This window comes from Apteryx mantelli, chromosome 28 (assembly GCF_036417845.1).
Source record: "Apteryx mantelli isolate bAptMan1 chromosome 28, bAptMan1.hap1, whole genome shotgun sequence".
Classification (NCBI taxonomy): Eukaryota; Metazoa; Chordata; class Aves; order Apterygiformes; family Apterygidae; genus Apteryx; species Apteryx mantelli.
In genome coordinates this window covers 5831306-5845276 of record NC_090005.1, presented here as the reverse complement: position 1 = coordinate 5845276, position 13971 = coordinate 5831306, and the positions used below count along the sequence as shown (strand labels likewise).

At 42.8% G+C, this 13971-nt stretch overlaps 1 protein-coding gene across 1 annotated transcript in view; it reads left to right on the top strand.

Annotated features, from left to right (window-relative positions):
• MYO1D (myosin ID) overlaps positions 1 to 13971 on the top strand; it is a 150533-nt gene that overhangs the window by 85215 nt on the left and 51347 nt on the right. Inside the window, exons 19-20 of the mRNA XM_067311999.1 lie at positions 39 to 143; positions 9277 to 9390. Of these exons, the coding sequence (XP_067168100.1) occupies positions 39 to 143; positions 9277 to 9390 (219 nt within the window). The remainder of the gene's footprint in view (positions 1 to 38; positions 144 to 9276; positions 9391 to 13971) is intronic.

Here is a 13971-nt window from a genome sequence, read left to right as displayed (position 1 = left end):
AAGCAAGAAGAATTATGTGCCTGTCCTTGCTCTTTCAGAGACCAGATGACCCTCAGACCACGGGCTCTTTCACCCCTGTTGCCAATGAGCTGAAACGGAAGGACAAGTACATGAATGTCCTCTTCTCGTGTCACGTCCGCAAGGTAACCAACGTGTGTGTGGCTGGCTGTAGAGACATGAAGCTGGGTTGGGGATCTTCTCCCAGCTGAGGTGAAATTTTGTGGAGCAGAGGGCGAGAAGGTAATGCTGGAGATGTTTTAACAGATGGGAGTTCAAAGCAGTCATATTTCAAGGAAAAATATCCATAATTTTTGACTGATAGGTAACTCTGGGCCTGTGGCACCGAAGGAGGCTTTGTTCTAGGGGCTTCTGTGGCCTCTTCGTTTCGGAGGCATGAAGAAATTTGCTTGATCCTGTGCAACTGGTTTGCGTCTAACTTTTTTCCGTAGCAGATTGCTTTTTGTTAATTTGGCTGGAAGCTTTTAAGGGCTAATTAAAAAAATGTGCTCGTATAAATTTTTATGGGTAGTTTGTAATGATCTAGATTATGCTGTTTTTAAATGCCTGTCAGGAGACGATATTTTGAATTTTACAAAACTAGTAGACAAAAACAAATTAAATGGCAGGCCCGGACCGCTAATTTTCCAGCATTTTAAGCAGTTGTGTATTCTTTTTACATCTAAAAATGTCCCATTGCAGTTAGTCTCCATTGTGCCAGAAGTGAAGTTTGTGCATAATATTTGTTAGCTTGTGAGGTTTGCAAATATTATATTTAGCAGTAGCAACAACATTCATTTTGCAGCATAACATCTCACTTTATAACAAAACTGCTTTGCTGGTGATAGCACCGTAAATTATTTATACAACCGTAAGTGATTGGTGTATATAAAAATAGAAATCTCGTATTGCTTTCTGAACAAACGTGTTTCAGTGGAATATTCGATTGCTTTTAACATGTTCTCTTTAAGAGTGTGGTTTGCTAACTGAAGGAGTGGTTTGAGGGAATATTGGTTTATATTGTTAGGGCTAAAGGAGGATCGTGTGATCTCAATCCAGACCTCCCCTCTCGAGTCTCTGTTACGGAAATGCATATACAGGAGAATTTCGCCCCAGCTTTTTTCACTTGAGGCTAAAAACAAAAGAATTCATGTTTCGTATTGGTGGAAAAAGACTTTCTGTAATTGTGTTCTAGTGACTTCAGGATTAGGAATGTAATCTCACAGCGTTATTAAAAATCACTCTTCTAATTCATTTAATAAACTAGTTTCAATCTGCTGAAACTTACTGTTGAATTTAAGTTGAACTTACTGTTTTTAGCTAAACCGAAATAATTGTAAAAACACAGTATTCGATTCTTAAAGATGTGACTGCAGGAACTGTCGCTTTGAATGCGAATGGAGCGATGTTAGAGGGGAGGGGAATTATTCTGTGCGTGCGTGTGCATAATATATGACTGCGCAACGCAGGATTTGGGGAATTTGGTTTTGCTCGCCGTTACGCGACTTTGAAGCTTTTAAATCCTTACGTTTCTCTCGCCCGCTCCTGGCTCGGCTTTAAAGGACAACGTAATGCACAAGGACAGGGGCAAGTAGACTTCTGAACCGCAGACCCATACCTCTTCCTGTTGAGTACCTGCGAGCCCCGAGCTCTTACCTCTAGGCAAGCGTCAGAGCCGTTCCTTTTTGTTGGCAGTATGTGAAATAATCCTGGAGAAGGAACACGAACGGGTCTTGTTTCTGTGCATCCTGCTACTGCGTTTACTTGTTGGAAAAACCCATTTTCACCCGAGGTTTGTTGCATTCGTATCCCATCACGCTGGTGATAATAAACACAGTCTGCAGGCAGAGCAGGTGTTAGCTGTTGTAAAATAGGTTCTCTCCTGAACCTGAAAGGTTGCTTTCAGAGGTGAAAGCTTTCGCTGATCACATGTGCTTTAAAAAGTAGAATATATATATACCCCTACAAGTAGGGGGGCTAAGGTAATACAAGGTAACCTGCGTTTGCTGGCAAAGCCACTGGTGGTGGATCAGCTGGATCCTTCTAAAGGATCCATGTTAGAAAATATAGCTTGATTTAGTCAAAGTACAGCCTCTACTTTAGGGAAATGGTGGCCTTAAAGAAGCTAGTAGAAGCACCTCGAAGGCAAATTAGCAGAATAAAAATCAGTTCCGCCTTGCTATTGAGGACAAGACTGCGCCTTTGTAGGATCTTTAACAATGTGCGTAAAACTGGCAATTTCAGTACTTCTCCACATTTAAAAACAAAAGGAAATGACCCCTTTCAAATCCGTGTTTAGCAGTAATTTCTTTTGGAGTGAACCGTTTGCCTTCCCTCTTCCTTTGTGTGTGGACAAGAAATGAATGTCCTAGCAAGCCTGAAGTGAACAAAGAAGAGAAGGTAATCCCAGCTTTGAAAATCAAAAAGACAAAGATTTCATCTTTCACCATTACAAGATTTACCATTTCACATTTCAACCGATGTGGTAATCTATTATATCTTAAATTTGATCATCCCATTGGCAGACTAAGCAAGAGTGAAAGCTATAGTAAATTCTGTAGTATATGAGCAACTTTGTGCTTTGATTACGTGAACACAGTGTTTGCCCTGAAAACAATTTTATGCTATCTTTCACTATTTCACGTAAAACAATTCATATCCTTTCTAAGCTGCCTTTTTAAAACTAGGGAGCTTCTCTTGTCAAAAACACAAGCTGTGGCATCCTACCTCTAACCCAAAGAGTAACTCCGATTACTGCAGTATGAGACTCAGCTTTCAGTGCTGTTGGACAGGGAGAATTTCTTCTCATTCCCACTTTTTTTTTTTTAATTCCAATTCATAAAGCTCATTCCTTTTAGTTTTGTCCTCCTTTAACTTTCCCATATAATACCACGTTATCTGCACGAGTGTGGCAATTTGGTGTTAGCCCACGCAAGCTGTAGTGATGCTCAGAGCTTTCGAAAGGGAGTTGTTCTCACTGCAGTGAAGTTTGTCAAATCCCTTATGCTAAACTTGGCTCGTTACGGGGGCCAAATTGACTGTTTGTTTCTAAGCTGAAATGTGGCTCATGCAATGCTGCAGCAGGGAAGCGAAGAATGAGTTACCGAGATGAAAATGTGATTAATTATTAGGTGGTTTTATTGCTTCCCTTAAATGATGTGCTTTTAACAAAGCATCAGTCCGTAAAGTAAAGTTGCTCAAGTCCATTTTTAGTATATTTTCATGATTCAGCTTATTTGGGGGGGTTCTCGAGCAAAATGCGTAGCTGCTGCCGTTAAGTGGTCCCTACATCAGGCAACAGGGTGTTCCTGTAGCAAGAGAGCGCTTTGAGTTGAGACGGATGTTTTATTTCTGGAGCTGCATCCGACCCGTCTTCGGCAGCTTTGGGCAAGTTGTAGTGTCTTTGTTCCACCATGCGTGTGAAGCAGTTCCTGACTTTCAACAGCTATGCTAGGTGTCTGCTCCTTAAAAATGTTCCAATAATTACATTCTGCTCTTCTTTCTTTGGATAGAAATGACGTTAAAAGGATAAGTACTGGGCGACTCAAATAGACACCAGTTAAGCCCGGAGCTCGTGTGCTTAAAAAGCATTTATGTATAGAAGCTAGCAGTTGTGAAGGTAACCCTGTAAGATATTTACTAACCATTAAGTGCTTTGAGACAGATTTTTTTTTAGCTGATGATTGACATTGCTATAGTGAAGTCAAGGAAGTAATAACAGCTCTCAACAGCCAAGGGACCTGCTCTTGAAGTACCGATAACTGCTGTTAAAGTTTTCTTTAGCTTGAGTGTATGGAGTCTTAATATCAACAGCTTGAGCTGAATAATAGTTAAGTGGGTCTGTTTGGACCATAACTTTTATAGTTCTTTTTATAGAAGGTATGCGAAGAGACTTTGAAGTCTCACTGATGGCATATGCATGCGCTTGCTTTCTCACAGTAGGTATAGGTAAAAACAGGTCACTTCTGCCTATGGAAAAATACATCTTTTCTGAGCATTTCCATGCTTTTTATTTTTCAAAGGAAACTTTCAAACTTTTTGCCTTGGGAAACAAAATGCATATTTCATGCACAGCGTCACATTTTTATTTTTTCCATCACCTAGGAAACAACAGTTTCTCCCTTTATAGAATAAGGCTTTTCTTCCCGTTTCCTCCCTTGTCCTTTGTTGCGCCGAGCCTCCTTGAAAGGATCCTCTCTTCCAAAGTGCAATGCCTCCCCCCGCTATAGCGTCTAGGGTCCTCTAGCACTGACCTGGGACGCTCCTTTTGAAGTCTTTCTGCTAAAGACTGAGACCTTCATTTTTCCCCATTAGCCACTCGGAAAGCTAAATTAAGACCGACTCGCATTTGGATCAGCAAAGATATAAATAAAAAGTCCAGAAGGTGCAGAGAACACAATGCTAGGAAGGACTGTTCACTATGAGGGTATAAACTGTATCTGAGAACATAAGGCCTGTCTCTACTCCTGCAAAATCAGAAGAATAACGGCATTTGCTAGTGCGCTACCATTTGTCTGAATCTCTTCTGTGCATGTTTCCCAATGTGACAGCCCCCCGTTAGGAAGGGCTGATTTTACTTCTAAAAACACAGCATGCATTATTTACAGAAACGTGCCATAGATGCATGAGACACCTGAAGCAAACTGATTGCTTAAAAAGAACTGGAAAGGACATGAATTCCAGAGCAGCAAGAATCTGCTTTCTCTGCGAGGTACGCTGCTGTACTTCCCCATCGGTGTGTCTCTCTAGCTGTTCAGCTAAATTTATTGTTCAGTGTCAACACTAAAACCGGTAGGTCAACGCAAGAAAGAAGTGGAATTGAGACACACTTGCAGAACTATTGCAATTTGCTATTGCCTTGCAAAATCTGGGCACACTTCCCATTCCTGCTTTCTGGGCAGCAGCTGCTGGACCTTCTGCCGAGAGGGTTTCCATATAGTGCTGGTTACTTTGCTCTGTAAGGTCTGCCGTGTTTTTTAATGTGGGCTCTGTACTGGAAATGGGAACAGGACAACAGGGTTCTCCAGCATGTGGGGTTGGTGATGGAGCTGTGGGCCTGGGAGAAGGAGAGGAAGGACACTGTGGATGGGAGATGGATGCATCAGGAGGGATCATGGCAGTAAGCAGGTGTCATTGTGAGACTCTCTTTTTTCTTTGAGTTAAAATATTTGGAAACCAAGGCCACACAGCAGCAAATTTGAGATCTCTGTGGGACAGACCACAGCCAGAACTGCGGGTCTAACGAACTGAAGAAGCCTCCTTGTCTCTAGTAGCTTTGGCTTAAACTCCCAAGACACGGAGTGTGGTTTCCCCTCCAGAAAGGGTCCTGTGGCAGTGAGCTCCACAGCCAAATTACGGTTTGTGGAGTCTGTTGTGTTACTGGGCTCAAATTGCTCAACGTGGAACACCGCACACTGCTAACCTACTTTCTCTAGACCATTCAGTGTTTCGTAGCCTTTGCTTTTTCTTCCATTCGTCTGCTTCCTAAAATAATTCCAGTCATTCAACATCTCTTCCTGTGAGATTTTCTGGGCCACAGTTGTTTTCTTTACCTTCTCTTCTAAACCCATCATAGTCCTTCAGTATCCTTTACGTTCTCCATCCCAGTGCTTTGCACCATAATCCACATGAGACTGTGGCAACCAGGCGTAGTTGTCCATGCTGGTCTTTAATGCGTGCTAACATCTAGTTTGTTTTCAACTGCCTCACGTGTTTGTGCCAAGATCTCTCCAAAGCTGTCTACAATCATCTTCCATTACTTTTTCTGCATTGATGTAGTTAATTTAAAGCTGTCGTGTAGCTCTCTGTTTCCTCTCCAATTTGCATTGCTTTGCCTTTATTTACAGCCTGTTGACTGAGCATATTTAAGTTCTTCACGTGTCTCTCAACTTCACCTAAGAAAATCCAATTTATGTTCATTTGCCTCATCGCATCTCAGCCCTTGTCCGCCCTTCTCAGCTGGTTAATAAATATCTCTGTGATACACCAATGGCACTGTTTTTTTGCCCTGATGAAGAATACTTTCCACTTTGTGTCCTACTTTCCCACTTGCTTTTGAGACAACTTTTCGTCTTGCTTTATGACTATTTAGTACCTAGCCTCTTGGGGCCGGGCCTGCGAAAGTCTAGATTGCATCAGACTGGTTCTCCTTTCATGCGGTATTTCTTTGACGAACAAATTGTAATGTCATGAGACGCATTTCCTCTGTAGCAACCCTGCTCGCTGGAGCCAAACGTTATTAGCAGCCTCGAAGAATATTTGTGAAGAGTTGAGGCAGAGGTGGGGGGAATTCAGATGCTCCGTCTTTACAAAGGTGATGTGAAAGGAGGCATGATTCCAGGGTATAAAACCTTCCTCTGGAGAGACTATCAGAGTGTTTCTTGCAGTAGCGTGATCTTCTCACTTTTCTTTTTGCAAACAATTATGCTAATTCCAGAAGGTACCAAAGAGTGGTTTCCTGGCTTTTATCTTCCTGGACCTTTCCCAGATCAGATGTTGTCATCAAGGTACAATGTTTAGTATCTTGTAGCCTTCGAGTACATTTTTAATGAACAATTGCTTGTCTTTACAAGTAGTTTTCCAGCAATGGCCTATTTGACAGCGTTTTTGAAGATTTAAGGTGTTGATTTCTCTGGGACTGGAGGAATGCTCTTGCTGGAGACCTGGTTGGTAGCCAAAAGTGAACATGAAAATGGAAACATCAGAATGCTTAGAATGAAGGGAAACAATATCATTATGTGACCACCTTAAATAGCTTGCTGTTAGACCATCTCTATTACTTTGAGTCATTAACTGGTTCTTAAATAGCGTGTCTTCCCGTATGTAGAAACAGCATGCGTGAATTGAAACAAGATACTTAGACATGGTGTTGTGTACTTGGTTGTGTTCAAAGGTACTTGCTGCTTTCAGAATGGCTGGGAGTTCACATACTACTGTTTTCCCTCAGTTAGTTTTTAAGCTCATCAGAACTGTTAAATATAATCGGTTTAAAAAAAAAAAAAAAGTATTTTCCTTGTGCTCAAGCCCTCCTTGCACACTGTGGCTAGGACTGCTGGTGTTGGCTTTTATTGCCCTTTTCCTCTACGTTCTGGTTATGCAAACAATATCCCAGTTGGGTGGTATTTTGAGTTCAGATTAAAGTGAACCAACTTCTTGACTGTGCCTGAGGTTATTCCATGAGGGTTGGGACATATCTCTGGTAATCTCTGCTGCATTTGGCAGCCAGTGAGATTACACATGATAATGTAGTGGTTTGCCTCAGCAGGTAGCTAATGGTTCTTTACTGAATTATAGTGTGTATCTATAATTGGTCTTTAATTTAAAAGTGTAGAGCCCAATGGCAATATTAAGATATTAATGTTTCCCAGTGGCAACACTAAGCTGTGTTTGCTGAACTATTAGCAACTGTCAGAATATTTCAGATAATGTGAAGTGTATCTTCTTGGCATCTTCTTCATCCCCAAGGATGAAGATTATGCAGCCCCTCTGAGCCCTGTCCCAGGGCCACACCCCCCTCCTGGGGAGAATTTTTTTTCCATATGTCCAGCTGGAATTTGTGCTGCTGAAACTTCTGCCAGTTGCCTCCTGTCCTCTTGCTCTACATCTCTGAGAAGTTGAGCTCCATCTTCTCTGTAACCGGCCTTTATCAGAGGGTACAGGCCTCTGAAGATTAAAATTGCCTCATTTTAGAGTTGTGAGAAGCGCACTTAATTTTCCTAGTTGTAAGCACCTTAGAGTAGTGGTGTGGGAATCGGGAGATCAGAGTCCAGATTCAAGATAACCTGAGAATAGTATAGGCATTAGAAAAAAAAAAAAAGTGCACAAAAAAACAAAACAAAAAAACCCTCACTCAGTAGTCACTTAACCTTGGAGGTGCACAAATACCACTGGTTGCTTTCTTGGTTGATGTAGAAGTTTGTTGGCTGCTGGAGCTCTGCTCTCCATGTTCCCCGAATTGCCCTGGCCAGCGTAGATGGGCAGCTAGCTCCTATTTGAAGATTTTCCTTCAGGAGCTTGAGCCCATTGGTGATCCAAGGTCCATGCCTTGAGTACCATGTGCTTAACAGAACACAAAGTCAAGTTAAAATATGAGTTGAGTGGTGTCCACCCCTATAGAATAATCTGCTCCTCATGGTAAGGGTCTGACACGGCTGAACCGATCTCAAAGCTGGCCGCTGCCAAGCGGAGCAGTCCTGTTTTCTTGCCCTGTGCCTTTATCATTACCCAGAGCCTCACCTTTTTCCTTGTACTGGCTCTGGTGCTTGTTGTCCCCTTCCCTTGCTCATCTAACAAAAAGGACAGATTTTTGTTGGATTAGTGAATTGCTAGGACAGATGAGCACCAGCTCTGGCTTGGGGTGGTGGGGTTAGGACAGCATGGAAAGGGGCACAGCCTTTAGAGCGGGCGAGTTGTGTCCTCGCTCTGCCTTTCTTGCTCAGGACGGGAGAGGGTGGTGTTCGATACCCTTTGCAGCCTGAGGGCATGCCAGCTTGGGTCTTCTCCTTGCCAAGAAATGACCTTGTCTTCCTTCCACCAGCTGGTTGCCTAGGTCCTGGATACAGATTTGGCTCTCTTGGACTCCTTCTGGCCTGTCCATCTTTTATTCCTTTTTGCGGAGTGGCACAACTTCAGCAAAACAGGCAGAGCGTGCCCTTATTCAGCTAAGGCATCTGCTAATGGTTGGGGCAGGGGAAGGATGGTGCTCCCCGTTTTCCACTTCCCGGACAAACTGCTTAGTTCCATAGAAGACACAAATGTTTTAAAAGAGGAAAATGGGACCTGCTCAGATCAAGGATGGTCCAAAGCTTGTGCTTTCAGCCCTGAATCGATTGTCTCATGTCTGAACTGTCACAGACTGGTGGCCACTCTTTAGCTCTGCTTGGCAGGTGCAGTGTGTCATTCTTCTGGGGTGACAAAGTCACATAAACAACATAGGAACAACAGGCATCTGCCCGGGTTTGGAGTTTGCTCAGTGAACAGATGTGTAAAAGTCAAATATTGCTAGTAGAAAGCATCGACGTCCTTTATTTGATCTAGGTCCTGGACTCTTCTTGGTTATCCCAGCCCTGCTGGATGACTTTGGGAATGTTACTTCTCTGACACTATGTATTTTTGTTTTTACAATGGGATTGTGAAGTCCCTTTTCCAGCATTTCAAGATCCGTGGAGTAAACCTGTTTGAGAGCTTTGCGTGAGTTTGCGCGTGTTTAGTGCTGTAAACATTTGCTCTGCATGTTGTGTTGCAACCATTAGTGTGACTGGAAAAATTGCTTCTTTGCAGGTAAATCGCTTTAATAAGGTTGAGGACAGAGCCATCTTCATTACTGATCGACACCTCTATAAGATGGACCCTATGAAGCAGTACAAAGTGATGAAGACCATCCCGCTCTATAACGTAAGTATGAGGGTTGGAGAATCTCACCTCAGACTCTCTCCTAGTCATGGGCAGTACACCTAATGTTTAGCTTTGTTTTTCTATCCATAAAATGCAAATAAGACCTTGGTTTACATTTTTAATCTATTTTTGTCTTTAAAAATGCTTAAGCGTAATTATCTACAGAACAGCTGCATCATGTTAGCTGTTAATTTCAGTAAATAAAGGCGGGAGACCAAACTGCTTATCACACTTTTTTTGCTCGTTCTTCTGTTTTGTTATTTATTTGCTGGGCGCTGCAAGATCTTGGCCCCGTAAGGGGGGTTAGCGTTTCACAGCAGCTCCTGACACCATTTCTGTGTCTCTGGGGGCTTGCTTGATCCTTCATGCTGTTTGATTTTCTTCTTCTTCTTCTTTTTTAAATATATATTGTTCATGTTTAATTCAGAATTTAGCTTTGAGAAGATTTACGCTATACTGAGGGATCTGGCCTGAGGGGCAGCAGAGTTTAGCTGCCGGTGACAAAGCAGCAGATTATCACCGGCAGGAAGGGGGATGGGGCAAAAGCTCATTTTAGCTCTTCGGCATCCCGGGGAGTGGATTCAACTGCTTTTCCTCAGCCCGAGGTAACGCTGCCGTGGTTATCTTATACCTACAGGACCTGGCTGGGTTGCCTGGGAATGTCCTAGCGCTACAGTCTCGCCAATTCACCGGGACGTTTGCCTTGGAAGAAATAACAAATCGAGGGGCTCGGTCTTGCTGAGAGAGCAAAGATGCGATTAGGGTGGCAGGAAAACCTCATTTGCAAATGCGGAGTGAATGATTAGCTGAGGCTGTGTTAATTTTGGCTTTATTGCTCCCCATCTAACCTCTGCGCTGATCGTCCACCTTAGCTGCGCACCTCGCTGCTCGTGCGTGCTGCGCAGTGGAGTAATGTGCTCATCTGCGTTATTTGTTTCCCCTAATAAGAATATTTATCGCAGGGAAGCAGTAGCGCCATGACAGTGCCGTGTTTTGAAAAGACATTTCTGCCACTTGCTTAGCAGCTGCGGGTCATTTTCCTGAGCTGATGTTCTGTTCTCCTGATATTCTCTCTTAATTGTATAAAACGAAATCGTCAGCAGATTGCGCTGCTAAATGGCTGACTCTTGCTAGTGCAAACTGACTTGTTAAAATACACAGAGATGCTAGTAAGCAGACTATTCTTTCAAAACAGATGTATCAAGATGAACTCGGTGTCTGAACATCCCTTAAGTAAAATTTTATCAATTTCTCACTATTAGTTTTCTACCCCGTTATCACAGACCAGTGCAATTCACTTGCTACATTAGTAATTGGAGATAAATCTGCATTTATCCAGCTCTGGGCAAATGTCTGCTTTATCTGTCAGGCAGCTGGGTTTAAAGGTAGAGCTTGTACATGTATGTAATGGAGCAAGGCCAGGTCACTCTGGGAAGATCTTTTGCTCTGTTACTGTTGGTAACCTGAACCCTTTTTTTCGGAAATCCTTAATGCCTTAAAAACTAGGGGAGGCAAATAGATCAGATGCAATTTGTGGGTTGCCTATAGAAAATGCACAACTCGGAAATGTTACTAATTAATGCTTTTTACAAAACATGCATGTCTAAAACAGCATATCCATTCATAGGGAATGACGACTGCTGTAATGAATGCTGATTGCGTTGGCTCTCTTATTCGCATTTCCTTTGGCAGCAAAGCAGCTCGTGTTTGTGTGTCTTTTGCTTTTGGAATACTTAGATTTCAACAGATAGAAATCAGCTTTACTTGTAAATCTGCAGTTATTCACTTTAGCAGCCTAGGACTAGGGAGGGTTTCTTGATTGAACGCTTTTCCTTGATCCGAACAAGTGTCAAGAGGTCCTGGAGTATTTTCTACAGCAAGAACGGCCCAAAAGTGCCTTCCGTGACTCATACAGATGTCAAAACAATATCACAGGGTGGAAGTGCATATTATGAAAACCCTCTTTGGTAAATGCTGTAGTAATATATTTCTGCTCTGTTGGCCAGTGCCTCTCTTTTTATGTGCTTCTCCTAGATGGTGATGCTTGGGAACGCTAGAAAATTTGCACATGAGAATTGCAGTGCGGTGCTAGGGCTTTTACTGATCCTGTTGATTTACTACTGACCCTTCTCTGGGCAGCAAGAGGAGGACTGAGGAGGAGAGAATTTGGAACTGTGTTTGCTTTATATCTAGTACCAGAAATACTTGTGTTTTACCAGGATTTCTTAAATGGAGCTCCTAACCCTGTAATGCAGTTATCTTTTCCTTTTGTAGATACATTTTTTTTATTTTGTTACCGAGTGATTTGAATGTGTGTTGCCTTTTACCACTTAAGCCGAGTAGTGTATTCTCTCTCGCTTTCAGCATGCCTGATCCCTCCTTGGGTGGAAACCCTTTAACATGATAGAGGGAGGTGCTATAGGTGGCCAATTAGCGATACAGATAGCCTTTTCCTTTTGGGCAAGGAACAATTGTTTGGCCTGAAACGAAGCTTTCTGAAAAGCAAATGGGGAATAATTACGCCAGCCTTGAGGCTGGTTGGCGTCCTCCTAGAAAGATGCCAAGTTCCCGGGGCGAGACGCATTGCCCTGCTAATATGGAAAGGTGAACCCGCGTTGCCCTGCCGCTACGGAAAGGTGAACCCGGCTCCAATTTGTCCGCCTGCTAGCTGGGCTTCTTGCTATCCGCAGTCCTAAAGCACCCTATCAACGCGGCAACATCCTTAGGGATGCGGTTGCCATGGAAATCTCATTGGAGACAGTCAGCTGATGTCTGTTACCACCATGAACTTGTTTGCAGCTGAAGAAATCATGCTATAGCTTCCTTTAACTCTCTCTATACGTACAGGGTTTAAGGGTAGCCCTCAGCGCAGGCCTGGCTGCGTTCCCGGTTCTGCTTCTGTGTAGGACGAATCTGTAATTTTGTGCATGTGATTACAGACCAGTCAGTTTTACTGGACCAAGATGCTACTTTCTGGGATTATTTTGCCTGCAGGTGTTCCGGTAGCTGTGTCAGAAGTGCTAATATACAATTGTCTTTTTATTCTTACCTGGAGAAAAAAGAATCTGATAATGGCAGGTAGGAATTGAAAGGCAATTGAGCAGCAGCAGAGACCTTTCAACTGCCTTTTGCAGTAGTGGTGAATACACTCAAGGATGTTTTGCGGGTGCTGAGAGTGTTTTTCCGATCTTCAGGCAGAGCTAATACTCGTATTTGTAAATACTGAGATAAGCAGCTTCTCTGAAATTTTCTTTTGTATGACTTTTATTATGTCAGGTAGTCTGTTGGGGAAGGGTGGAATGGGAAAATTTTGAAGGGTTCTTGAACTTCTCACACCGTTGAGTTAAAGAATTAACGTCTGAATAGGCTTTTCACGTTCAGCGACTTCAACTTGTTCATTTTTCACAGTTGATGCACATTCAAAACCTTGATAGCAGCTGTCCCTGAGGTTCTATTGTGATCGCAGGGTGGTATTTAAGCACGCAAATTAATTTTAAGGGACATGAGAAACCCAGGCAAGCTGTTAATGCCTGTGCATACAGTGTAGCTTGTTTCAGAAGTATTTTATAACCTCAAAATATTGTGAATGGTAGAGAATAAACTCCCTCTGCGCTGGATATATGCAGCTGGTAGCAGTTCTCTGCTCGGTGTCTAGGATATCAGCAGTTAGATCATTTCAGACCATTTTATTGGACCAGTTAGACCAGTTCAGACCAATTTTTTGCTGTAGTGAGCTATTGTAAGCCAGCAGAACGCAAGTGTCCCTAAATTTGTGCGGTGTTTCATCCGGAAACTTTGTACCTACGCCACACTTCCGTATGTCGGCGGCATACATTTCGGGGAGGATGCTGCTCTCCAGTATGCATCAGGCATCCGGGGCTGTAAGAAGTTTCTTGGAAATAACACCTTGTGAAACTTAGGTGACTGCTAAACCGAAAATACGAATTCAGACTGTTTCTGCATATCATTCATGTTTCTGAAAGTCCTGAGTAGTCTCCAACAAGATTTCGGCTAATATCCTTTCCATCGTAGGCAATGGGGATACACAGAAGGCTTTTTTCTTTAAGAAGGGATTAATGGGATTTTCGGTTCCACAAAATGGTCTGTGAGTGCCTCTCACTTTTAGGAGAATGTGACTCCGCTCTGTAAATGTCTGGATGACTCCCAGGAGCCATATAGTCCTTGGATGGACAGAGAATGTCTGCTGTAGTCTCTCCTTGGGTCTCTTATCCTTCTCCCTCTCCCCACCAGCTTGTTAAATGTATTTGCCTCTTGATTTTTCTTTAGGCACCCTTACATTTTGTTTCCCTACTGTTGCTTTTTTTTTCTTTTTTGTGTTCATCTGAATGTTTTGCGTACCCAGATTGCACTCTTAATTTTCTGCTTTCGCTTTGCCATCCTATGGGGAGAAGATGAGGACAAAACCTTTCATGTGCCATGTGTATGAGCTGTTTTAAAAAAAAAAAAAAGCAGTTACTTAACAGAGAACCAAAAAAAACCCCCCCACTTTTTTATTTTGTCAGAACAGCAGGACCTTAATCCATGACTCATTACTGGAGTTATCACTGCTTTGCGGGGTTT